At 37.6% G+C, this 25,279-nt stretch overlaps 2 protein-coding genes across 8 annotated transcripts in view; one reads left to right on the plus strand and one right to left on the minus strand.

Moving 5' to 3' along the window:
* Positions 1-14,883, plus strand: LOC139974803 (uncharacterized). Of its 7 annotated transcripts, none has more exons than XM_071982235.1 (15): positions 30-153; positions 1,145-1,277; positions 2,022-2,149; positions 4,203-4,316; positions 4,987-5,116; positions 5,273-5,309; positions 6,762-6,877; positions 7,153-7,280; positions 7,608-7,731; positions 8,652-8,826; positions 9,265-9,504; positions 9,666-9,805; positions 10,387-10,942; positions 12,229-12,687; positions 13,006-14,883. In XM_071982235.1, exons 3-15 carry the CDS (start codon positions 2,091-2,093, stop codon positions 13,245-13,247), a joined length of 2,520 nt encoding a protein of 839 aa, XP_071838336.1. In that variant the 5' UTR covers positions 30-153; positions 1,145-1,277; positions 2,022-2,090; the 3' UTR covers positions 13,248-14,883. The 7 variants fall into 7 exon arrangements, with proteins under 7 accessions (XP_071838334.1, XP_071838336.1, XP_071838338.1 ...); XM_071982237.1 differs by having other exon boundaries at positions 1,145-1,263; XM_071982236.1 differs by having other exon boundaries at positions 100-224.
* LOC139974805 (ATP-dependent RNA helicase DHX33-like) overlaps positions 14,720-25,279 on the minus strand; it is a 22,314-nt gene continuing 11,754 nt past the window's right edge. Inside the window, exons 12-23 of the mRNA XM_071982241.1 lie at positions 24,579-24,676; positions 22,962-23,060; positions 21,718-21,792; positions 21,125-21,215; positions 20,446-20,523; positions 19,634-19,722; positions 19,139-19,205; positions 18,769-18,873; positions 18,186-18,319; positions 17,907-17,973; positions 17,190-17,299; positions 14,720-16,142 (exon numbers count right to left, since the gene is read on the minus strand). Of these exons, the coding sequence (XP_071838342.1) occupies positions 16,064-16,142; positions 17,190-17,299; positions 17,907-17,973; positions 18,186-18,319; positions 18,769-18,873; positions 19,139-19,205; positions 19,634-19,722; positions 20,446-20,523; positions 21,125-21,215; positions 21,718-21,792; positions 22,962-23,060; positions 24,579-24,676 (1,092 nt within the window). The 3' untranslated portion in view covers positions 14,720-16,063. The remainder of the gene's footprint in view (positions 16,143-17,189; positions 17,300-17,906; positions 17,974-18,185; positions 18,320-18,768; positions 18,874-19,138; positions 19,206-19,633; positions 19,723-20,445; positions 20,524-21,124; positions 21,216-21,717; positions 21,793-22,961; positions 23,061-24,578; positions 24,677-25,279) is intronic.

A 25,279-nucleotide genomic window follows, 5' to 3' on the forward strand; every position in this document is an offset into this window, starting at 1 on the left:
GCGGAAGAATGTTGATACTCTGATTTAAGTAGTCAAATAGCGCCCTCGAAAAAGTGATTGAATTTTTTGTTTCTTTGGAACTCCGTGAGATTACCGAAAGGTTCCATTGTCACTTAGAAGCATTGACAGTTCACTCAAGTGTTATCAAGACACGTCAGATAATTTTACGAATATAATTTTCAAAATCTTACGGCATTTTATTCACTGAGATCCGTTATTTTGACGTAATTTGACCTGATTAGTGTAATTGAGTGTTAGGCTACGTAGAATAAACTTTGTCTTACGTTAGGCCTAGCCTAAACCTAACAGTTGCCATAGTGCAAAGACGCTTCGGATGTCGGCTTAGGCCAATGCACATACCCTAAACCTACACAATAGTACGCTAGCAAAATCATATTCATAACCGTTGGTTATCTTACTCTTAGTCTCTTACTATCGCCATATTTCATTTAAAATTATGGTTTTAACCCTCATATGCTCCAAGATTGTGACTTGCAATTATTTCGACTAACCTGGTAAAACTAGTGTAGGCCCCTAGCCTGCATGTTAAGCAAAGAATAACTAGGAGTAAGAAGTTAGAACAAAAACAATAAATACTAGGCCTAGTAAGTGTTAGACTAGCATAATAATAATAATAATAAATTTATAAAGTGCCACAACTATCAAGATTACAAGTGACAAAAGTATGCACAAGAGTCTTACAGGCATCCTCAGACAATCAGAGAGAATCTTCCTAACTTTCTTATTTTGAAAAGCTGGGCAAAAGACTTACTACATAGTGTAACAATTTATACTTAGTGTAAATGCAAGGCATAGAACAATGCAAATGCATCAGTACATAACCTTTAAGGAAGAAATAACTTAGGGTCTGACACAACACTCATTACTTACAACTCAACATAACTAGAGGACCCTAGGAGTAGGACTATCCCTTCAATCTACAGATGAACCCAACTATGTCAATGCCTAGGACTAGGCTAGCTATAATGAATAATATGAACAAACCTAGGCTTTGATATGATGTTATATTGAGTTAACTTGCCAACTCTTCCAGTTTACTGGAATCCTGCACTCTCCAATTGTTGTGTGCTAATCTTCTTGCAAAATTTGATTTCTGATGTTTTGTTTTCTAATTTACCATCAGAACTTGGCCAGTTGTATGTTTTGCCTGCATTAGGCTAGGAGAGTCAAGAAATTCACATCCTTTGTTGGGAAGTAACTGTATAATACACTGTGCCATGCTGCAGCACATAATTTCTTAAGGTACCAAATGCAAGGTACCCATTTGTTTGCAATATTGTGTATCACTATCTTGTTCTAATTAAGTTTTACCCAATTCTCCACTTTTATCTTCATATCCCCCTATATTATGGGAATGCAATTTTCCTATCTTTGTAAAAGACAGGTTGGTAGGTCTGTTCTAGTACCATGTAGTAATGCTTGGATGAAGAGTTTAATGATGTGCCCTACGCAGTGAACTGTGTAATATTGTATGGATCAATTGACTCTAAATACTCAATGTGTGAACCTTGTAATATTGTAGGGATCATTTGACTCAAAATACTCAATGTGTGAACCGTGTAATATTGTATGGATCAATTGACTCAAATAATCAATTTGTGAACCTTGTAATATTGTATGGATCATTTGACTCAAAATACTTATTGTGTGAACCGTGTAATATTGTATGGATTAGTTTACTCAAACTACTCAATGTGTATGCACAGTGTATGAATTAATTGACTCTAAATACTCAATGTGTGAACCGTAATATATTGTACAGATCTATTGCCTCAAACTACTCAATGTGTGAACCGTGTAATATTGCATGGATCAATTGCCTCAAACTACTCAATGTGTGAACCGTGTAACATTGTATGGATCATTTGACTCAAAATACTCCATGTGTGAGTCGTGTAATATTGTATTGATCAATTGCCTCAAACTACTCAATGTGTGAACCGTGTAATATTGTACGGATCAATTTCCAAATACTTATGATTGTTCTTCTTGTATCACAGGAATGTCAACTGGAAGACTCCAACAAATGATGTCATATTCATAAGTCAGAGGCAAGGAGACTTTTTAAGATGTCCAGTTTACGCCCCTTCAACACCTCTACCAGGACTCCAAAGTCCATAAAGCTGAAGTAGGTTTTCTGTTGCACTTTTCAAAGCTACATCATTGTGTACTAGTGGAATGTTAGCCTTGTGGTTAATTTAAAGGTCACCATTGTTGTCATCAAATATGCTAGACAGTAGGAGCAGGGATGTGCCCAGGATTTCCTGAGTGCCGGTTATACTGATTTTTGAAGGTGCTCAGATGCCAAATGCTGGCACTTGTGTAGGTTTTAAAGCACATACACAAGTACTAGTTTTGCTAACAATTTACATTTTTTAATTTTTTTTTAGTGAAATAATTATGATCTGGTAAAAATTATTAGTTTGTTTCAAAGAGATTTTACAAGGGACCGATTGAGAGCCGTAAGTAATGTATCTCACATGCGTAACTGATGCATTATTAGTCTGTATGAATTTGGTATAGGCTAGCCTGGCTAGGCCCAATGTATGTTGAATATATTGTTAGGAATGTCAGGATTTTAGATGAAAATAGTGCTGGGCGGGATTCACGATTTTTAAGACAGTGCTGGGCGGTAATGTTTAGTGCTGGGCGGGGCCGCCCAGTGCCGCCCAGCGTGGGCACATCCCTGTAGGAGAATGGTCAGTCACATTCAAACTTCATCAAGTATCATGCTGCCAACCCCAATGGCTATTCTTTTACAGGGATGTGGCTTTTCTTTCACAGGGATGATTATAATTTTCAAATTCAACAACTCTGAAAGTCTGGGTATAATTGGAGGGCCAGAATCTCCACAAAAACTTTAAAACTTTGATAAAGTGTTTGCATGCTAGAAGTTTGGGCCAATTACTGATCAACTTTGAAATTTAAAAAAAACGATGGAGTATCTGTCAGTAGGGGTCCCAAACTACTAAATTATTGCAAAGTGCTTTAATGGTATTTGTACTGATAACCTTAGCACATACATACTATTGGCACTGTGATTAACTAATACCCTAGTATCAAACTTTGCCTTGCATGCACATGCTGTGTACTGACCCTCTTTATTGTCTAGTTGAAGTGCTGAAGTATCGGCCTGTTGTATATTATCCAGGTATTTAATCACCAGTCTAGCCGTCTCATCTAAAGCATTCCAAAATGACTGTGTTGTTGGTCAGACATCAGAGCTGTCAAATGACATGTGCAGCAATAAGGGAGGAATCACAACAACTTAGCCTAATACTACAATTTGATGTTACACAATAGATTTATAATACCTGTTTTGAGATATGTGCCGTAAAGAAGGCCTGAGTTTCCAGAATGTTAATTGGAGTGAGTAACTGTACTAAGCAATGACAGCCAGGTTCAAGAATGCCAGGATTTTGTGGAAGGTTTCATTATTGGTAGCCTAGGTATGACAGAGCTACATAACATGTGCACAGATGACATGATCCAAGCCGTGGACTAATGAAAAAAAAATTGTAAAAGTTGTGACCAATATTTCATGCATACATACTACTGGAAATAGTCATAAATAGCCAAAATTGGAAATTTGGTTTTTAACAATAAACCTTGGTTGAAGCTGAATCTCTTCGCCTACTGAATCCTGCATCATATGACAGGTGAGAGAAGACAGCATTTGTAGGCATTTTATTATTTCATAAAATTGCTGTCTGTTTCGAACAATCCATCTATACCTGTATTAGATAGATAGAAACTTTATTGTCCATTTAAAAACAAAAATGGAAAATGATTTCCCGTCGACAGTAAACATAAGACAGTAGTGAATACAAACAAAACCATACAACAAACAAGCTATTATAGTGAACAACTACGAGAATAAAACTAAATAAGCAGAACCAGAACTGTAACAGAAGCAGCACAGAGAGCTGCAAGTGACAGATCACACACTGTGGCCAGATTGCTTTGCACGCGAGTTAAACAAGTGTATTGCCTCAGGTAAGAAAGAATTATGGAACCTGGACGTTTTAGTATGGGGCACCTGTAATCGTATCCCGGATCTGTTGAACATGATAAGACTATGAAAAGGGTGCGTGTGATCTTCTTTTATATTATTTAGTTTCGTATTATTTTACCTTGGTGTATTAAATAATTACTCATTTTTTTATTTTACCATTTGGCAGAGGTTTCAACGCAGATAAAAATGCTACACAACAGCTGGAGATAGACAGTCGTAGAATGGAGGAGAGATTGAACGAACTCAAAATGACCATGAACAGAGAAAAACAGGAAAGACAGTAAGTGGTGGATTCATGTATATTATATCATAAAAATAGAATCATGTTGATGCAGTAGGTCTGGCTGGCTGCATAACAAATAGCTAATTAAAACTTTCCAAAACATCCTTTTCCTTAACTTTCAGTAAAACCTGGTTGTGTTTGTAATGTAAGGAGATGTGATATTGGTAGTCTTGTATAATAAACCCAAGCGAAAGTAGGTTTTCAATGTAATATCAGCCGGCTTGGCCCACAAAAGACTGCCACCTACCTAGCACAGAATTAAAGCAGAGATTCGGTTCTGCATAATCTGTGTGTCTAAGTTGTTGGTGACACAACCCTGAGAGAGTGTTGAAGAATTAATGTGAAGATCATTTATTTACTTTATATACTGTAGCAGCAAAGTATATTTTTATCATTCATTCCATAAATTTTAAGTGTCCAACATTGTCATATTGTTGGTTTCCCTTCGACATAACAAGTTTACAAATTATGGTTGTAAATATGTCTTATCTATTGGGCTCAAAACCACTTTGGTACTTGACTATTATAAAGGTGCTTTTTAATTGCACCTCAAGTTTAATAGTGACACCAATGCTATCATGAATGTGACTCTTTATTTATGGAATAACCCATATGTTGTTATCATTTGTAACTAACATAATTGAGATGTACACATTTCCTTTGACAGAGCACAGGGGCGAGGCAATATCTGGGCCTCTGGGAGAACCTCTGGAACCCTTACCGCTCATGGTTCGGAGCTGCTGAAGAAGGGCAAGCAGGGACCTCAGAAACCCAGCAAACCTTCAGATAAAAGCAAGGTAATTTGATGTTGTTTGCAACCACAGATTTTACTAAAGAAGGGAAAGGAGATCTGATGAATACTAATTGCTTGAAAGAAAAAAATGTCTTTGAACAATTGTTTTAAAACTCTATAGATTAAATTATCAATTTTCCTTCCTTTGTGTCCTTTGTAGATCAGGAAAGTTAAAGTTCTAAAGGATTTGCCACTAGGTAAGTATTCCCATCAAGGCATGGGGAACAGGAGGAGGGGATACATAACATTAACAAATATCAGGGTGAATGCCATTAATGTATCTACACTGGTAGTAGACCGTCATAAATGTGATGTTGCTAAAACCATGGGCTTATAAAGTAAAAAGTATTATGTGCATTAACTTCTGTTTTCAAAAAATGTTTTTTTTTTTGCATTTGGCAAAACTGCACACATAGAACCTTGAGCCTTGCCAATCATGCTGCTATTATGTATGCGTTCACATGCTTGTGCACAAGTGGAACCTTGAACCTTGCCAATCATGCAGCTCTTCTGTATGCGTTCACATGCTTGTGCATACGTGGGACCTTGTCTTGCCAATTAGGCTCTTTTCTGTATGCGTTCACATGCTGATAAGCACTTTCAAGTGATTGTGTTACCTAGTGTCAGAGATCTTTAAACACCATTGACCATGCACATTTGAACCTGTGTGACAGGTTCCTCTTTTGAAATGTTATCCAGTCCCACTAGTGCTGCTTTCTCAGTTAATAATAATTTTGAAAAAAAAAACCCCTCTTGTGTGAATGTGAAGTCACTGCCAAAGTGTGGTGTTCCTGTAACGAGAAGAAATATAAACTTACTACTGTCAAAGTCTTCTACTCATACCAAATCTGCCAGTTTACCAAAATGTGTTAGACATCTAATATGAAAAGAATCATTTAATTTACAGTCAATTGTTATCAATTATCATATGCTAATTATTGGTAGCTGAATGATAATAAACCCAAGGGTTTGTCAAACTTTGACCAATTGCAATTAACCTGTTGTTAAAAACCTTGATAAGGTATGTTACGAGTCCTGCCTGGAGTCCATTACTTTCAACAGTGAAGTAACTCAACAACTTAGTGCAGTCTCCCCCCCCCCCCCCCCCCCATAGAGATAATACAGTTATCTGAAGTCCATGAGCTAACTTGTGTTGAAAGTCACTGGCAGCGACTCGACCTGACCTATAAATGAAAGTCACTCGGTGCAATTCTTGTATTAACCAGACTTGACTCCATGTTGAAATGATGTGACTTGTTTTCAAACTCTGGTATAAAACAGAAACTATGTTGCTTCAACTTAGACTGACAGGAGTGTTAGCTCTGTGGTTACCGCCGGTGCCTTCCAATCATATTAAGGTCCCCAGTTCAAGTCACTCCAAGATTAATGTATGTCGTCGAGTTACAGTTGTTGACAATTGACAATTCATAATCATGGACGTTAAATATGAATCTAAGAGACTGACTTCGGTCAGCTTGCGGCTTTGATAAGCCAATGAGGCTTCTTCGCGAGTTCCTGCTTGCAGGAGGATCTAAACTATATACGTACATACATACAGGAGTTATTCCTTATTCTCGATGACCAGTTGCAATGTATATAAAAGTATTTCACAATATTTTGATACACTGCATATCGTATTGTTTTGGCAGATATTCCTGAGAGGCCTAAAGCCAACCATGGACTCTCTTCTGGAGATTCCATGCCAGCAAGGAAAAACTTCAAGGGTCCAGCTTGTGGCCAGTGTGAAGCTAAAGCTGTATCCTTGGTAAGGCTACTGATACCACCGGTGGGGGGAGGCAGGGGGGTGGGAGTCGGATTGGAAAAAAGTTCCAACTTCCACTTCTGGGGTTGTTAAGCTCAGTACAATGCCAATAGGGTGTATTCATATTTTACTTGAGTTCACCGAAATCAAACCTAGGCAGGAAATGATGAAATCTGGCATTAACATCAACTTTTAAGCAAATGATGATGTTAATATATTATTGTAATAAATATATGGGAAAAGTAATATGGAATCTCGCTGGCCTTTTGTTTTTTCAGACTTGCATGGAATGTGGTGAAAACTACTGTACCACATGTTTTGCCAAATTTCACCTGAAGGGAGCCTTACGGAACCACCGGTCGATACCCTACCAGTCCTTTAGCGAAAACTCAACAAAGATAGCTCGGTAAGTCAAATGACTTAGAAATTGGTCATGGAACTTGCTTTTGACAAGAAAACTTCAATATTTGATGGACACTAAAATTTGGGTGAATGATAAATTGGTATTTGGCCTGCATTATAGTGGAGGTACTGAAATAAAAACAAATCTGGTGGTAGGCATATGATTCACCTGAAGATCGTATCTTATTCCCTTTAAGGTAAGGGCTGCCTTTTATGATCTGTCAAAAATTGTACCTTTCTGTTATAGTCATCATTAAAAGTAGGAGATTATCAGAACAATTTATTTTGTAATAAATCACAATCAACATTTTTGTATTATTCTCCTCTTTAGCGATGAAGAAAACAACAATAAAGCTATTGTTAATCGAAGACCAGAGACCCCAAAGAGTAACAATGGTTCCAGCAGCCACCCCTTAGGAGGTCAAGGGAAAGTCCTTGTTGTTCAGAGTCAACAGGTAAGCAATTGTCTGAAGAATAATTTGCTCTTATCGTTTAAGTTTGTACGATTCTCTTTCAGTAATTAGTGCTGGAGTTAAACATAAATTGTTATTATATTTTACTTGAATCAGTGTAAGAGATCCCAAGGGTATTTACATCTGTTTACAAGTTTTAAGCTACTATGACCTTTCGTACACAGTCAGTAAATTCAAACTTTTGAAAGTCGGCAAGAGGAATTTGGTGGCGTAGAGATGTCTCTAGTCGGAGGATGGAGAGGTGCAGAGAGGTCCAAGTGTGACCTGACCCTTTCAGATTTAATTTTCAATTAATTTAACCATTTTTAGTGAAAGGAAAGACTTCATAGTATTTTTCCAAACATTTTGGTAAAGGAGTTGATCTGTTGGGAAGAAGACAAAAGAAGTGGACTATAGATCTGGACTGTAGATCTGGACTATAGATGTGGACTGTAGATCTGGACTATAAATCTGGACTGCAGATCTGGACTGTAGATCTGGACTGAAGAGCTGGACCGTAGATTTGGACTGTAGATCTGGACTATAGATCTGGACTGAAGATCTGGATTATAAATCTGGACTGTAGATTTGGACTGTAGATCTGGACTGTAGATCTGGACTATAGATCTGGACTGAAGATCTGGACCGTAGATTTGGACGGTAGATCTGGACTATAGATCTGGATACAGTTGATCTGGACTATAGATCTGGACTGAAGATCTGGACCGTAGATTTGGACGGTAGATCTGGACTATAGATCTGGACTGAAGCTCTGGACTGTAGATCTGTACTATGGATCTGGACTATAGATCTGGACTGTAGATCTGGACTGTAGATCTGGACTATATATGTGCTACATTAGTAAAGAGTCACTACCGATAATAATTTAAAAATAGAATAATAAATATGTTTATATTTTTTAGAATTTGTCAGAGGGAGGTTCACTGCTGGAGGGAGAATACGATGAAGAGCAAAGTGCAGCATCGTTTGCCGCTGCCCTCGCTGAGTGGAGAAACATGCGTAAGCAAGATGGAGATGAGAACTCGGAGCAGCGTGCCACCACTCCTGGGAATAACGCTACTCAGCCAAGGCCCACTGGTAATAATAATAAGTAATATTTATATAGCGCATAATCAGCAAAGCTGCTCAAAGTGCTTTACAAATGTGAAACCTTAAAACATATAGTAACAAAAACCAAAATATTTAATAGATAGAACCAATAAGGCAAAAAAAAGCCAAAAGCAACAATATAAAAAACACACCCGTACTAAACGATACTAAAAACTAAAATGCATATAGTCCAAAACAATTCAGAAGTATGTAAATAGTAAAATAGATTAAATAAATGTAATATAGTTAAATGCCCACTCTTAAATGATGTTTTTTTCTGACAGTAGCATCTTGGTTACTTATTGTATTTTTCTTAATATTATTTTATAAATATTTTAATGTTTTAGTCACAATTTTACGGAAGATTCTATCGTAAATTTTCATGGCAGTCTTCAATAAATTCTTGTGTTATTCCTGTGTTTGCAGTGCATGACATGGGGGTTGGTGACACCAGCGTAGTAGATAAGAACGGTCAAAAGGTAGTCGAGATCAAGTTCAGCGACTCCTCGTTGAGCTATGCAGATAAACTGCTCTTGAAGAAACACCGCAGGACGGAGATTCCAGGTCTGTCACCCTCTCCCACCTCTCCCAGGCTCAACAACCACACCCCAACAACTCCGAAAAATGGAAACATGGAGCTCGTGAACGGATTCGATAAAGACTTGAGTAAGTCTCATAATATGATGTTGATTGTCTAGCTGTTCTATGTGTTGCTGGTGTCCGAAGAACTCTTTGGGCTTCTGCTTTGTATTTTCGTTTTTTCATTCCTAATGTCATCACATCTTCTCATCTCCTTTTCTTCATGCATCTTTCTCCGTTTTGTCCAGAGATGAGCAGCGAGATGCAAGAGGAGCACGAGAGATGCATCAGCATCTTCAGTGGTTATAGCGAACCATCGACAAAGAAAGACACTCTTGACTTCCAAAGACTGCCCAGACAACTAGTAATAACTGAAATCAAGGATCAGGTAATTATTGATTGATTCATGTCATTTTTTGGCCCTTTTTTGGTTCGATGATAATCATGACCTTTGCATTCATGATGGTGTATATGTGTGTGCGTTTGTGACGCCCAGCTTTTAAACACGATATCTCTAGAAGGTAAGGTCAGACTAATTTCAAATTTAGTGTGTAGAAGTACCATATTAAATACAAGAAGCCTTTTGTTTTTGGTGGAGGTCAAAGGTCATTTGGGGTCACCAGGGGTCAAATCGTGAAAACCTTGTAAACACGGTATCTCAAGAAAGTACATCAAATACAGTCAGATTTATGGCAGTCTGTGAAGAATATGATGCATTGGTTAGAGTAGAACTGTAGTGGTTGCTATGGAAATAGAGTTGAAACATCCAGCTTGCTGCATTTTATGGTAAATTTACCTAATTCGTAGCCATTTTCCTAAGTTGGATCTAGACGTTGTTTGTAAGTATTTTAATACTGCCGTTGTCTATTGATACCTGTTGTCTCTAGGGTTTGTGTAATGCGAGTTGATACATTGCAAGCCATGACCCTCTTCTTTAAGTGTCGAAATGTTTTCTCTTTTACATTTTAGTTTATAGGATCGCAAGACCTCGAAGTGGAATCTGTCTACAGCGTAGAGGAGGCCACAGCCCTGCCTGTTACTGACAGCCCAAGAAGCAGGAGTACAGGGGGGTGCGAAGTGGTCCAGATTACGGGAGAAGAGGAATTCTCTATAGAGGACAGTGATCAAAGAGTAGAAAGAGCCACAAAGGAAAATCTTCCAGCAGAGAATCGAGATATTAAAACAGGTGTAGATAACAAAGTTAAACCATCAGAACAATCTGAAAGTAGCCCAAAAGTAATTTCAAATGTGCCTCAAAAGTCTCTGGATGAAAGACTGATATCAAAAGATAGGGGCGAGGCAAGTCTTAACTCTGGGAGGAGTACTCCAGGGGGGCTGACTAAAGCTCCTTCTGACGGTTTGATGAGATTGATCGAGACAGGGATTAAAGGAAACGAACGGCATAAGTACTCAGACGGTCTCGAGAAGTTCTTCAAAGCTGGATTAGGTGATGAGGAAACAGAGGCAGGAGCCATCTCTAGAAATGTACCATCATCGACTGCGATGGAGAAATGTACTTATCAAGGTAAATAGGATGAATTTTGAAATTCTTTTTTTTTTGGGCTGTGTAATTTGGAGTAGTTTAAAGGGTGTGAAGACTTGCGCAAAAAGAAACGTCTAATACCGGTAATCTGACCTAGTTTCGAATGAGGTGTAACAGAAGTGTTAGACACCACCATCGATCCCAGCAAATACACACACACAGCTCGCTACCATCGGTAACGAGACACTAGTGTACAGTCAGTACATACAGCTGCGGTTAATACCCACAGCACAGTGTAAAAACAATACAGCAATGGACATCTCAGGTCCTGCTAAAGGTAACAAGGTATCACTTTTCATTACTGTACTGTCTGCATTTTGTAGCATCACGAACAAAACGTCACTTGCAAGCAACGGAGAGTTAACTTTTTCAGATGGCTGCAGGCGGTTTGGAGCAAGTCTTCAATGCCTTTAAAGTTGAGACAGGTCTTTACTTTGGAATGTTTTGACCATTTCTTTCTGACGTTTGTTTTTTTTCATCATGATGTCAAACTACTTAAACTTAAGATCCACAGCCAAAAAAATTATCTGAAATTTATGAAAAATATACATCAGGATTTCATTTTCTACATTGTAAGTCAGCACAATTGTCAACAAATTTCTAATGCTGGTTGCACATAGTGTGATTGCCGATTTGGTTATGTGGAATATTACAATGATGTCTAGTAGTGTTGCTTATGTGAAAAGTCAATTCGCTGGGCTGCGTGAAATATGAGATCAAGAATTAATGTATGTATATTCTCATTTTCATAATATATTATTAACGTGAAATGAAGACTTCAAAAAGAGGCGCTTGGGACATTATTGTCCCCTCGGTACAAACTTGTCTCTAAATGCCTTTGGGCTGATATACCTTACTTTCTGACACAAGTTTCTCTTCTCTGGTCACTCCTCATTCCACCAAAAGTGCAAAGGGGATGGTGAAGGAAGGGAAGTAGTGGCGAGGATATAGTTCACACTTTAAGAGCCAAAGCAACAGAATACTTGTAGGTCATCAGGCTCATCAATTTATAGCCTAAATATGTTTGAAATTCAAATAATGGTCAGTTAATTATACTCAAACTGAAAGAAGCATTGTACTCCCAGCCCAAATCATTTATCCTCACTGAGGGCATTTATTTGAATGTCTACTTTCATGCTCTTTAAAATGTCTAGGCATAATTTAGAGGGTGAGAAAAGTGATTTCGAAAAACTTTCAGCAAGTTTAACTGGGTAAATATTTAGGGTCAGCACTGGAGAACTGTTTCATTGTTTTCTAAACCTCTGCAGGTCCTGGCGTGTGGCGTCCATCTAGCAGTCTGTCTGTGACTGATGAAGGCAATAACCAGGTGACTCATATCCCCTCACCCCCAAAACAGACCAAAGGGGGGCGAGGGTCAGCGTCGCTACGCAGGAAGCAATCGGGAACGAAGAAAGGGAACAGAGTAGATAGTAACACCATCTCCTGGGTTTTGAGTCAGCAGACTTCGGCTCCTGCTCAAGGCAGTGGGGCGGACGGGATCCACGGTAACCAGAAACGGGCTACCTCATCCACTGGTGGGAGAGGAAGTACCCAAAGAGCCGCTCCAAAAGACGAACCACCGAGAAGTGCCAGCCGCATCGAGATAGAGGGAGACAATTTCTCAAGGTTTGACGACGATAACGGGGACGACGGACAGAACAGAGCAGATGAGGAAACCCTAGAGGAACTGACCTGGGAATTAGCATCTCAGTCCGGGAGAATATCTGGTAAGGTGGAGGGCGATCAGTTGCAGAACGGATGGGATGGGTAATGGGAGGGGGGGCGTGGGGAGTTGTGGGGGCGTGGGGAGAACTTGACCAGGGAAGTTACCAAATCCATTCACTAATGATTTTCACTCTTTAATATTTAAGATTTGTAGCACCTTCTTTGGTCAACGATACCATACAATTTTACCACTTATTTTGATATTGAAACTTCTCTACTTATTTTTGTGGATGATGTTTTCTCCTTAAAACTATATTTAGTTCTGTAGTCCACCACCGATCCTGTAATTCTGAAATAATCATAAAACATTCTATTCCCAGCTGATGGCCGCATCTCAAGTCTAAGTCTGCAAGATGTAGATCCATACATCAAGAACACCCAGTTCGCCTCCAGCCTCGACGAGGAACTCGGTATCATCTTAGACGACGGCCACGGATCTGGTCTGAGCACGCCCTGTGACGACATCGCCAGGGAGCGGCTCAGCGAGGAGGAGATGAGGGCAGACTTTGAGTACATTGAGACGGAGAGAGACAAACGGGCAGTGGAACAGCTAGATGACTAAACTTAGATAGATTTGTCCGCTCTGAAAGTTTTATTTTTTGATACAGAGCTTGTTTAATTAGTACTGCGTCAATTTCCAGATTGTTTAGTATTAGGAGCACGAGTTTGGACTGATTACAAGTCTGCTGGGAAACTAGATGGAAGTTTCATTCCTCGAGTGTGTTTAGGCTGTACTCTTCTGCCCTGAATGCAACAATTTTTTGATGAGAAGAAAACAATTTTGGTAGGAGCTTGTTGAAGTTGACTCATCATTTTCTGGCAAGTTTACAAACTTACCGGCTATTTTTTATTACAATATTACAATAACACAGGGTCTGCCCTTACCTTTGAAATAAAACATGACTAGTCAAGCTAAATGTTACATGATTTTTAGTATCCATGTGACATTGATTAATATCACAACATATTGTTTTTTTGACAGCGGATCAATAGGAGAATGTACTATTTGCCTGAAGTAGGTTTGTTTGATGTTAGTTTCTACATCTGCTATTTTTAGTGTTGTTGGCTAACATGTAAACCTGTGCTTATCAACCTTTTAATAATATAATATCGGTATCAACCAGATAGGTAGAAGGCCACACCCCATTTCTTCTTCACCTCCAATACTTTTCAATTCCTTCCTGGGGGTCCACCTGGACCCTGGTTGAGAAGCACTGATATAAACAAAGCAAATAAAAATTACTTTTTTTTTAAGATTCAGCATTTGCCAGTACGATGAAGCAACTAATTTGTAAGTTGTGCTCATATCTTTCAAAAATAAGTCATTGCAGACTCAACCAGTTTTGTTTGGATAAAAAATAGCAGAATTTTACTATCTGATATTTAGATTTACGAAGAGGTAAATAAAAGGAAAGATTATCTGTTGCCAATATCTTCTCTGCTGGAAATAATCAGGCATTTCAAAGGTTTCTCTCAATTTTCCTTCCAGAGGTAAGATGCAAAGGTTTTTACAATTTATCAAAATTTATCAACTTGTTGTTCATATTATTTATTTATGTTTGCCAATATAAAGTACCTTGATTGAAACATTTTAGAAATCTAGTTGTCATGTTGAGAGATTCCATCCTTATAGTCACCTTGAACATTGTGCATTCCACAAGATAGTAGTTATATTCCTTCCGATATAATATTCAAAATCTATATTTATTTTACATGATTGGTTTTATGGCAGCATTCAGGCTTCGGTTCTTCGATAGCTTTATTTGACTAGCAAATTCATAACTGGCAACATTTGCAAACTTTAGTTGGGAGTCATTGCTTTTTGTAACATTTCATAAAGGGGTATGGAGAAGGTGGTGGGTGTGGGGGTGGGTGGTGGGAGGGGGGTGGTCACTAGAGTGACAGGAAGTATGTTCAGTTAGTCACAGAATTCTGAGTATTTGGGGTCTAGTGGACAGTGACTCGCTCTTCATGGATGCTCCTGGAGAGACATATTACTAATGCAGTCCAAGAATAGAAACCAGACACAAAGAGGAATTTATAATATTGTTGCATTTGTTGTTTTCCATCACTTTAATAATCGAGGAGTTCAATATGTCATTTTAGAAGTTAATCTGCTAGTTGTTACGAATTGAGTTGAAATACATCCATGATAATGAAATAAATTACTCTGAGTGCACTTGTTGTCTCAAATTTAACACGACAGAGTTGTCTTTCTTATTGATTCGAATGTTGTCTTATCAAGAAAAGTCACCCAAGATGGAACATGGGCATTATAAACAAACAGCTTGATCCTCTCTCAACCCAAGTCTCTTACATCTAACCTGTAACTGTGTAATCATACTGGTGTTACATAATTTAGTAAGGTGCAAGATCCATTGAATAGGGAATAGATACTACACAATCTCTGTAAAAGGTTCATGTGAGATCTACTGAGTTACTGTGTGTCTGAAATAACAGATACATGATCTTAGCTGCGAAGCAATAATTGCATCTCAGAAGAACTGCATTAACAATGATATAGCCTCTTTACAATGAACGTTATGCCTTATTAGTTATTTTCCCTTCAATAATGTTAATTTTAAGCAGAAGATGTTACCCAATTACATTTTTGTACAGCAATGATTATTACTATGAAGTCCTTTTTTCCAATTAACTTCCTGACATTGTTCTTTCTACTTTACCAATGACATCCTGTCATTGTTCTTTCTACTTAACCAAAGACATCCTGCCATTGTACTGTCTTTTAACCAATGACTTCCTGACATTGTTCTCTCTACTTTACCAAAGACATCCTGCCATTGTTCTTTCTACTTTACCAAAGACATCCTGCCATTGTTCTTTCTACTTTACCAAAGATATCCTGCCATTGTTCTTTCTACTTTACCAAAGACATCCTGCCATTGTTCTTTCTAATTTACCAAAGACATCCTGCCATTGTACTGTCTTTTAACCAATCACTTCCTGACATTGTTCTCTCTACTTTACCAAAGACATCCGGCCATTGTTCTTTCTACTTTACCAAAGACATCCGGCCATTGTACTGTCTATTTAACCAATGATTTCCCACCATTGTTCTTTCTATTTAACCAATGACTTCCTGCCAATGTTCTTTCTATTTAACCAATGACTCCCTGCCATTGTTTTCTCTTTCTACCAATCATCGGTCTGCCTTTGAAGAGGATCCCACTAGCATAAACAAACCAGACCCTTTAAAGGCTAAGTTTATGGTCACGTTTGGTCTGATTAGTGAAAGAACCAAGTACATCTTCATTGATCCCTGTCAAAGTTGACACAGCTTGAACCCCACGAGCACTCTGACCACCGTCATGGCAGTACCAAGGCACATTCATGACATAGTATCACAGGACTGTTGCTTCACCTCTTCACAAACCGTTGTCTGAAGTAACCTGGCGCGGCTTCGTAGAGCCATTCCGGGTCTATAGAGCAGACGTTTCTGAAATGTAATATATATTGAGTTGAAAGGTTTGTACAGTAGTTTGCTATGTCTTTCCCAATTTCCTGTATATGCCTCCTCTCTGCACCTCCTCACAAATGGAACAAACTTTTTCATAGAATTTAGGAAGAAGGGTTCATCATAAACATCTATGTGACTTATGGGGGGTTGAGGTTCTTCTTTAGGTTTCATTAATATCTGAGTTTTGTGACAATATGGGAGAATAAGCTACCATGCCAAGCAGACACAGCAGTTACAGGCACAGACAAGAAACATGTTCTAACTTCCTGTGACCAACGTTGACTACTTTAAATTAATGCCATGTCAATGAAATTAAAAATCAGCCGGATCCTGCCTTAATAACAGGCTATATAAGTATACTTTAGGACTGAGAATAAAGCTTTGCAGTGAGCTTATTTCTTAAAGGGGGCACAAGTCCAACCATTACCATTAGCTTATATGCCAGAGGTCTTTCTAAAGAACAACTCCACTTCATGGTTTTTCTATATGTCTTTGTTTTTCTCTTCACAAGCTTATTAACAGTGTTGACACTGACACCAATGGCCAGCATGAGGGTCATGTAAACACAGCTTTAATATTTTATATTCAGCATCTGCAAAACTCATCTCCTTTTACAAAACAAACACTGCAAACATAGACGGAAAACACAAAGATGATATCATATTGAGACTTGATCAAGTATTGAGCCTTCTGCGTGAAGGACCATGAAATCTGTGATATCTCCTAAATAGAAATGCTTGGGGAAGTTGTTCACAACACTGACAACAGTAATCTCTACCACATAGATCAATATTGACAGTTGGATGTTTGTGTCCTTCAAATATGTCTCAAAATCATTTGGAGAGTTGTCATGTGACTCTCACTATGACCCCTTCTCTCACACTGTATAATCCATAGTTAACGAATGACTGAGCAGTGATATCGTTTCTTATTCCATCAACATGTTATACAGTACTCCCTGAAGTTAGAACAACACAGGCAAGTTATGAGAGCAATTTTTCATGGCAAAGCATTTGAAATCTTTACCTCATGTAGCTTTTTGATGTTTGGACGAGCTCATCGTAGAGAGCATAGGAAGGCTTACAGTTAAACAGACAAGATGACGGATGAATAGAAACTGGCTGTTTATTATCCAGCTGGATGAAAAAAGTAAAAAGGATACATCAACTCAATGAGTAGGTGATAGTTAAACTAATATAACCAGGTACAATTCTATGAACATACTCCTTAATTGTATTCTCAAGTGAATACCATCATAAGTGCCAATCAAGAGAGGAGTTCGTTAGTGAGCGGATCGGGTCAAGGAAGGAAGATTGGTCGGGGAACCGCAAGGGTTTGTAAGGGAAATGTTATCTTACTGCACTTATATCCAAAAAGTAGTTCTGTAATAACATTGTTATCTCAAAATAAAGGTCCGTACAGGTGATGCCTTGTTTGATGGGGATGTTGGGGTGGAGGGGGGGGGAGGGGGAGGGGAAAGGACGTGGAAGATATTGCAGAACAACATTTAACTAAAAAGTGACATATAGTTAAAATATGCATCCTTCCCATTTCTCTTATATTTTTGGTATATCAACCTGTAAGTTTGATGACAAACTACCAAGCCATAGCCATAACTTATACCAAGATAATTTTTGTGTAAAAGTAAGTTGGCCTGACGTTTCGATCCTAGCAGGATCTTCTTCAGAGGCTAAATGACAAGCCAAGATAATTTTTGTCTAAACCCCCCTGATGTGCACTTACACTTAAATACGAGCCATCTACTTGTAGTTCTGCTGTGTTCATGAACATCCCTTGTACCAGACATTTCCTGAAAGAGATTTAAGATTTGTTAATAGCAAATAGCAAATAAATTTATTGATAGAACAGGATTCTGATTCGAAACGCTGACCAGTGGGTTACAAGCCCCACCCATCATGAATTTTAATGAAGTAAATTGTTGGTTCAAAGAACATGTACACATGTAGTTACATCATTAAGAATGTAGTTACATCACCACCGGTAATACACATTTTAACTTACCTTATAGCGGCAGTGTCATGCCCGCAGGACTGAAATGGTAGTTTGGCCTTCACACACAACTCTCTCAACTGCTTTCGAACTTCGATCGCTTGTTTCATGTTCCTGCTGTGTATGAAGTTTTCAAAGCACCATTTCTGGAAAAGATTAAGAATAATTTCAATAGTTTACAAAATTACCCATAATTAAAAAATTTTCACACAAAAGATAAACAGTATGTTTAGGAATACTTCATGACGAAAATAAGGAATTTGGCAAGGGAGGGGCGACCCTTTAGGCAAATTATCAGAGCGGTAGATTTGACATTGGAAACTATCTAAGCATAGCACCACCATGGTTGGCGCGAAGCGTACATGAAAATTTTGGCCGAAAATGCCTCCCAGATCGCTGGAAATGGCACTTCCCAGGCCTTACAAGTTGCATCTAAGCATTTTCTACTTGAAATTACTAGCGATATCATAAAAACGTACAAAAAAAAATATGCTCAAGGGGGGGGCGGTCGCCCCCTTTGCCCCCTCTTGGCTACGCGCCTGGTCGAGCAAGCAGCGAGCGAGTTGAAGAAACTTTGAGTTTGTTTGACACTGACCTTGTTACCCTTGACCGCTTTGAATGATCTATAGATGGTCAGTAACATTATGTGATCTCCATCCGATGAGGTGAACTTCTTCCAATGCTGATTTGCTTGCTCTCTCTGGAGAGGTAGAAATAAAGTAAGTAGACAGCCATGAATGGAAAACCAGATGAAAAAGAGAAAAGGAAAATAGAATTACAAAATATGAAAACATTAAATTTCGCGATATCCTGGCTCTGCAACTGCATACAACAGACTAGTCACATACGTTGTGCTCAATGGCATTTACATGTTACATTATGTTGCAAATAAACGTAACCAGATGTTTCATGACCAGCAGTCTGCAAACATTTAAGCCCATTACACAGGACCATCCATGACTTACCTTGTTTGGGTGTGCATAGATTACTGAATCTACAGATAGCAAGGAAACAATGGAGAGTATTTCCTCCCTGAGAAACAAACACAAAAACAGATTGTTAACAAAAAAACAACAAGACAATATTTGCTTTGTTTTGTTAAAATGAGATAATTTTTGAATGAATTGAGTTGAATTGGATGATATGGAGTGAGTGAGTTGAGTGAATAAAGTGAACCGAGTGAATGAAGTCAAGGAGTGAATACACAGGGCAGTGAATGATAGTGAATGAAATCATTGTGGAGAGCGAAGTAAAAGAAAAAGTGAATGAAAATAAACGAAGTGAATAAACAAATTGAATGAATGAGATCCATAACATGAACTGAAACAATTGCAAGGAATGAACAAAATGGAACAATAGTAAATACTGAATGAACAGAGCAAATTAACGAAAAAACTTAGGATTAGATTTCAGAGGTAGCTTCTCGTATTTCACCTAGCAAGAGAATGAAAGGTACGTACAGACAACCAAAGTCCTTCGCAGCCAAGATTACTTTAGACAGTCTTGGGTCTAATGGGAAGGCTACCATTTCTCGACCTAAGGATGTGAGCTGAAAACAAATGTGGAAAAAAAGTTGCCATTAGATTCATAAGATTAAGCAAAGCAAGATGAGAGAAAGGATAAATTTAAAATAAAGTTATTCAGTGCGTTCCAAGTAAATTCACACAAGGAACCTTATCACCCTTGATGTGAATTTCCTGCTTTTGTGGTCAAATTGTCGAGAAATATTTTTTCTAAATTTTTTCTTCCTTTCACATCTGGGCAGTCTGTTAGCTGTGGAACTGTGCAATATGACAATACAACACAAGAGTACATATATGCCTTGCCTTCTATGCTACAAAATTCATAAATTTAAAATATTTCAAATAATATTGATCGATTTGACATTAACATGTTGACAAGTTTGGAGGAAAAGCAGCGACTAAACCTCAAATTTTACAAACATGTTACTAATGTTGTTAAGAGAACCTTTCTAAGAAATAAAAAGATACAATTTCGCCATTTTATGAAACAACTTGATGATGGTTTGTGTATATATATATATTTATATAGATATGTATAAACACGCTATTCCATCACGCTGTAACTTACACACGCAATGTCTCACACACGTCTCACACACGAGTCTCACACACGCAATGAGTTCTTTTCACTACAGCGATAATCAGGCAACTATATATACATATATGTATAATAACTGCTTTGAACCCTGTCCAAGAAGTAATACAATATCCTGAATTGTCTTGTTACTACAGCCTGAGTAGATTTTTACCTTTAGAAGTTGTGCCCCTTCTTTATTTTCTTCTACTGCTCCGAGTAGGTGTAGCTGATCAATGGCTTTCTCGAGAGACTGAAAGTTACAAGATAGAAAAGAAAAAGAAATAGATAAAAGGAAAAAAACAATTTAAGGATAACCATATGGGTGTTTACAATATGTTTGTCAACATCTCCTACAATACAAATCTATTAATACAAAATATGGAGTTTGTTTGTTGTGTAACAGTATAAACATTTGTCTCCAAAATGGTTTCATGGCTTGATGAAGTAGGTTACTTGAAATACCATCACTTTGGTCAAAGCCCACAACACCCTCATAGTTGAAGTCAACAGACTGTTGGACGAGAACATTCTTATACTGTTGTTATACTGTTATACTGTTTGTACTGTCAGTACGAGTGCTTTGAAGCATGGTACTTGAAGACAGTATACAGTGGTATTAGCATAGGTAAATGATCCCAACTGGCTGTGTCGGTTGGCTACATGTAGCCTAATTTACATATAATATTATGGGTTGAAACTGTTGACATCCAAAAGAAATAGGCTAGGTATTATCAGATTGTACCCTCGGAGAGAAAACAACATATTAACAAGACATATATCATCAGGAATACTTAATGACAATTACTTTTTGAGATATAAAAAACAATGTAATTAATTTCTCTTTCTTTTACCTCTTTTGAGGGAGGATCCATGAAGTCAAAGTTTAATACATCTTTAACATTCAGTGCTAAGAGTTGTAAGACTACATTAGCCAAGTTGGCCCTGTAAAAGGAAACAATAATATGAACAAAGATCATTGGTGATTAATTAAATAAATACTACTTTTTAAATATAGCAATAAAAGAGATATGAAACTTGCTCACTTTGCAGTTTTATATCAAATGAGGAAAGAAAATGGGGAACACATTCAACAATCACATAAAAACATGAAACAATGTGAATCCAATCAACTGCTTTTGTTTAAAAGTTTCAAATGGAAACAAGAAAAAGAAAAGAAAAAAATATTAAAACACAAAGATCTGAACTGAATCTAAAATATCATTTATCTTTTATTAACATTTCGAGGCAATGTTTATAATTTCGGTGAAGTTTGCTGACATTTTCTGAACCCCCCCCCCTCAATAAAACTAAATTGTAACATGAATACAAATTATTTAAATACAATGTTGTTACTATGTTAAGACTAAGAGTTCTGTTATATTTAGTACCCACATTAAAATGCCACCAGTTGTGACAACATAACATTTACATAATGTTGATCTACCTTTGTATTTCTGGAACAGTATTGGCTGGCAGTTTACCAAATGTATCTTCTGTATAAAGTCTCCAACATGTGCCACTATATGAAGGAGAGGAACAAACAAGAAATGTCAATTGTCTGTTTTCTTCACTTCAGTACAATTTTTAAAGCATAGGATTGATAGCCTCTGTGCAATTCCTATGCTACTTAAATTTGCATAGTTACATTATACCTATTTCATATCATGCTAGTTAGAAACTTAAAATAAAAAAAACTACTTCAAATTGCATAGTTACATAATACCTTTGCCAAATCAAGTTAGAAACATACAGAAGCCATGGTATTGGTAGCCTCTGTGCAATTCCTGTTCTAAATACAATTGCATAGTTACATGATACCTTTGCCAAATCAAGTTAGAAACATACAGAAGCCATGGTATTGGTAGCCTCTGTGCAATTCCTGTTCTAAATACAATTGCATAGTTACATAATACCTTTGCCAAATCAAGAGTGTTAGAAACATATATGGTATTGGTAGCCTCTGTGAAATTCCTGTTCTAAATACAATTGCATAGTTACGTAATACCTTTGCCAAATCAAGTTAGAAACATACAGAAGCCATGGTATTGGTAGCCTCTGTGCAATTCCTGTTCTAAATACAATTGCATAGTTACATAATACCTTTGCCAAATCAAGAGTGTTAGAAACATATATGGTATTGGTAGCCTCTGTGAAATTCCTGTTCTAAATACAATTGCATAGTTACGTAATACCTTTGCCAAATCAAGAGTGTTAGAAACATATATGGTATTGGTAGCCTCTGTGAAATTCCTGTTCTACATAAAATTGCATAGTTACAAAACACCTTTGTCAAATCATGTTAGTTAGAAGCAAACAGAAGCCATGGTATTGGTAGTCTCTATACAATTTATATATACCATTTAATATTAATTCTCCAGATGCTACAACTTAAAGTTACACTTTATTACATTCATAGCTTTGTCAAGTAATTATGTAATTTCACAAGTTTTTGTACAGTGTTGAATTGCATCAGTAGGCATTGCAGGGTTAGCTTTGAGTGTTTCTAAATAGCAGCTGGAGCCAAAGGTATCACATGGTCTTGAATCCGGCTCCAATGTAAAGTAAGTCAAGAATTGACAAAGGAGTTATTAGCACAAGAAGGGGTGTCCACTGCTACAACCCCCCCCCCCCCCAAATGAATCCACAACTGGTACTGATAAGCTTTTCATTGAAATTATAAATCTTTACCTGTCTTCTCTACCGGCCCTGCCTGTCCTCTGCCAAGCCTGAGCCTGTGATAACCACTGGACTTTTAACATGTCAACGCCACTACCAGGTACGTAGCTCCTGCAAATGAAACGGAAAATGTCAAACGGTGTATTGTCCTAATGCAGGAACGTACTAGTCCCCATCGACCAAAGCTTGGGAAGGGGGAGGCGAGCAACAAATGTGCTGGTGGTATAAGATATGTTTTGTACAATCACCAAGCATACCTGATAACTCTCAGGGGTTTACAGTATCGTGTAACGGCTCAGGGCGGGATCTCCAAACCTAACATGCAAATATCAGATAGCTGCCAAGGAATATACTGCTGAACAAAAATTATTTATTATTTGACTTTAGTACACTTTGTAAGATCTTCAGATTTCAGGTACCAATCACTAGAAAACCTTCAAGCTATCCCTGGGAAGAGCCAAGTCTTGGGAAAGCCAATCGTATGACTGCATTTGCCACCACCACTGAGCAAGCTCAGAACCAGCCTAGTCTACAGGGCCCCATGGTCGCTATGGTAATAAGTTCACACCAGAAAAGGATACTCTGGTGGCAGACATTATATTGAAGAGACAAATATTCCAGACTGTTAAATGCTAATTGAAAATCCCCCATCTCAATTTCTTGTTCCTAATTCAAGATTATGGTTACTTGAATATAACCTATTTGGACTGGCTAAAATTTCTTCCAGTAAGTGAATCATACACAGTAGGTGGTATGTGATGTCATCATGGCAGTTTGACTTTACCCAGACTATTATCATTTTTATTGATTTATCCTTGAAATGTCATATATCTGGAATGTCAACATTCTAATGAAGTTTGAATTTCATTAATATGAATATTTTATAATATTATTTTCCACTTTGGAAAAATGATCAAAATATAATATAATTAAAAAAAAAAAAGAGAAGATAATTTTTCAGTTCATTGCTCTGATGACCTCACTTATTCTGCTGTTAGAAAAAGTATTAACACAACATTGTCTATCTAAAACATTCATTATGGTGTGATGACAAAATTCTATGAGGATGTGGTTAATATGACCTGAAGATGCTAAACATTTTTATAAGTTTTGCTACTTTAAGCAATCAGCTTTGGGCTATCAGATCCATGTAAATATTATGTAAACAGAATGTCAAAGCAATAACATCTCTCATACTGATTAACTACTGACTTGGACAAAACAAACAGCTTTAATAGGATAAGGAAAATATGCATCATAAAAATGCCTTTTCCGGCACAGAGTTACAAGACATACAAAGACCAGAACTCACCATAACACCCCTCCCCCCGAGTCACAGACTAATAAGACATACAAAGTCCATAGCTCACCATAACACCCCCTTGAGCCCTCCCCAAGTCACAGACTAATAAGACAAAATCCATAGCTCACCATAACACCCCTCCCCCCTCAATCACAGACTCATAAGACATACAAAGTCTGTAGCTCACCATAACACCCCTCCCCCTGACCCCTCCCCCTCCTTCCTCCCCACCCCACCAAAAAAAAAGGCAGCTCTTATGCCAATCAATGATACTATCAATTTAAGGTCATTGAATGTGTGAATCACATTAAAGTGATGCCTCTTACTTTGCTTTCACTCTCCCTGTGTCGATGACATGTTTAATTCCAGGGATGGTGATAGACGTCTCTGCAATGTTAGTGGCTAGGATGACCTTCCGCTGTCCCTATAAGACCAACGAGGAAAGGGAGATCATAGAGTTGAACAATTCAAAGTGTCTGGAATCAAATGTCGTACGAAACATTTCAGTTCTCTGCTCTCCTAATTTGATACTTTGTGTTTACTCTTATGCATGACAAGAAAGGTTGAACAGAAAACTATTGTAGTATCAATGGTTTCTTTGTTATCAAAGATTTCACCTACAATTGGCAGATTAGCTCATCATCGGGTTTTGGTGATTATATCATTATCTTGACTTTGAAGCAGGTGGTTGCATTTCATTTGTAAAGTAGAGTAAAAGTAAAGTTAAATTCAGTAAAGTAAAAGTATATTAATGGCAAAAAAGATAGTAGATAGAGTAAAGAAAGGCAGGGTCAAAGAAATATTGATTAAAGTTTAGGTAAAGTAAAGAGAAGTAAAAGTAAAGTAGCTTAGAGTAAAGAAGAGTACAGGTGAGTAAAATTTAAGTAGAGTAAAGTAAAGAAAGGTAAAATTAGAGTAGAGTACATTAAATTATAGGAGAGTACGGTAAGGTAGAGCAAGGCAAGGTCAAAATAACATAGTATAGAGTTAAAGTCAACTTTAGGGTTGGGTATTAGAGTAGAGTAGG

This window comes from Apostichopus japonicus, chromosome 10, assembly GCF_037975245.1.
Source record: "Apostichopus japonicus isolate 1M-3 chromosome 10, ASM3797524v1, whole genome shotgun sequence".
Lineage (NCBI taxonomy): Eukaryota > Metazoa > Echinodermata > Holothuroidea > Aspidochirotida > Stichopodidae > Apostichopus > Apostichopus japonicus.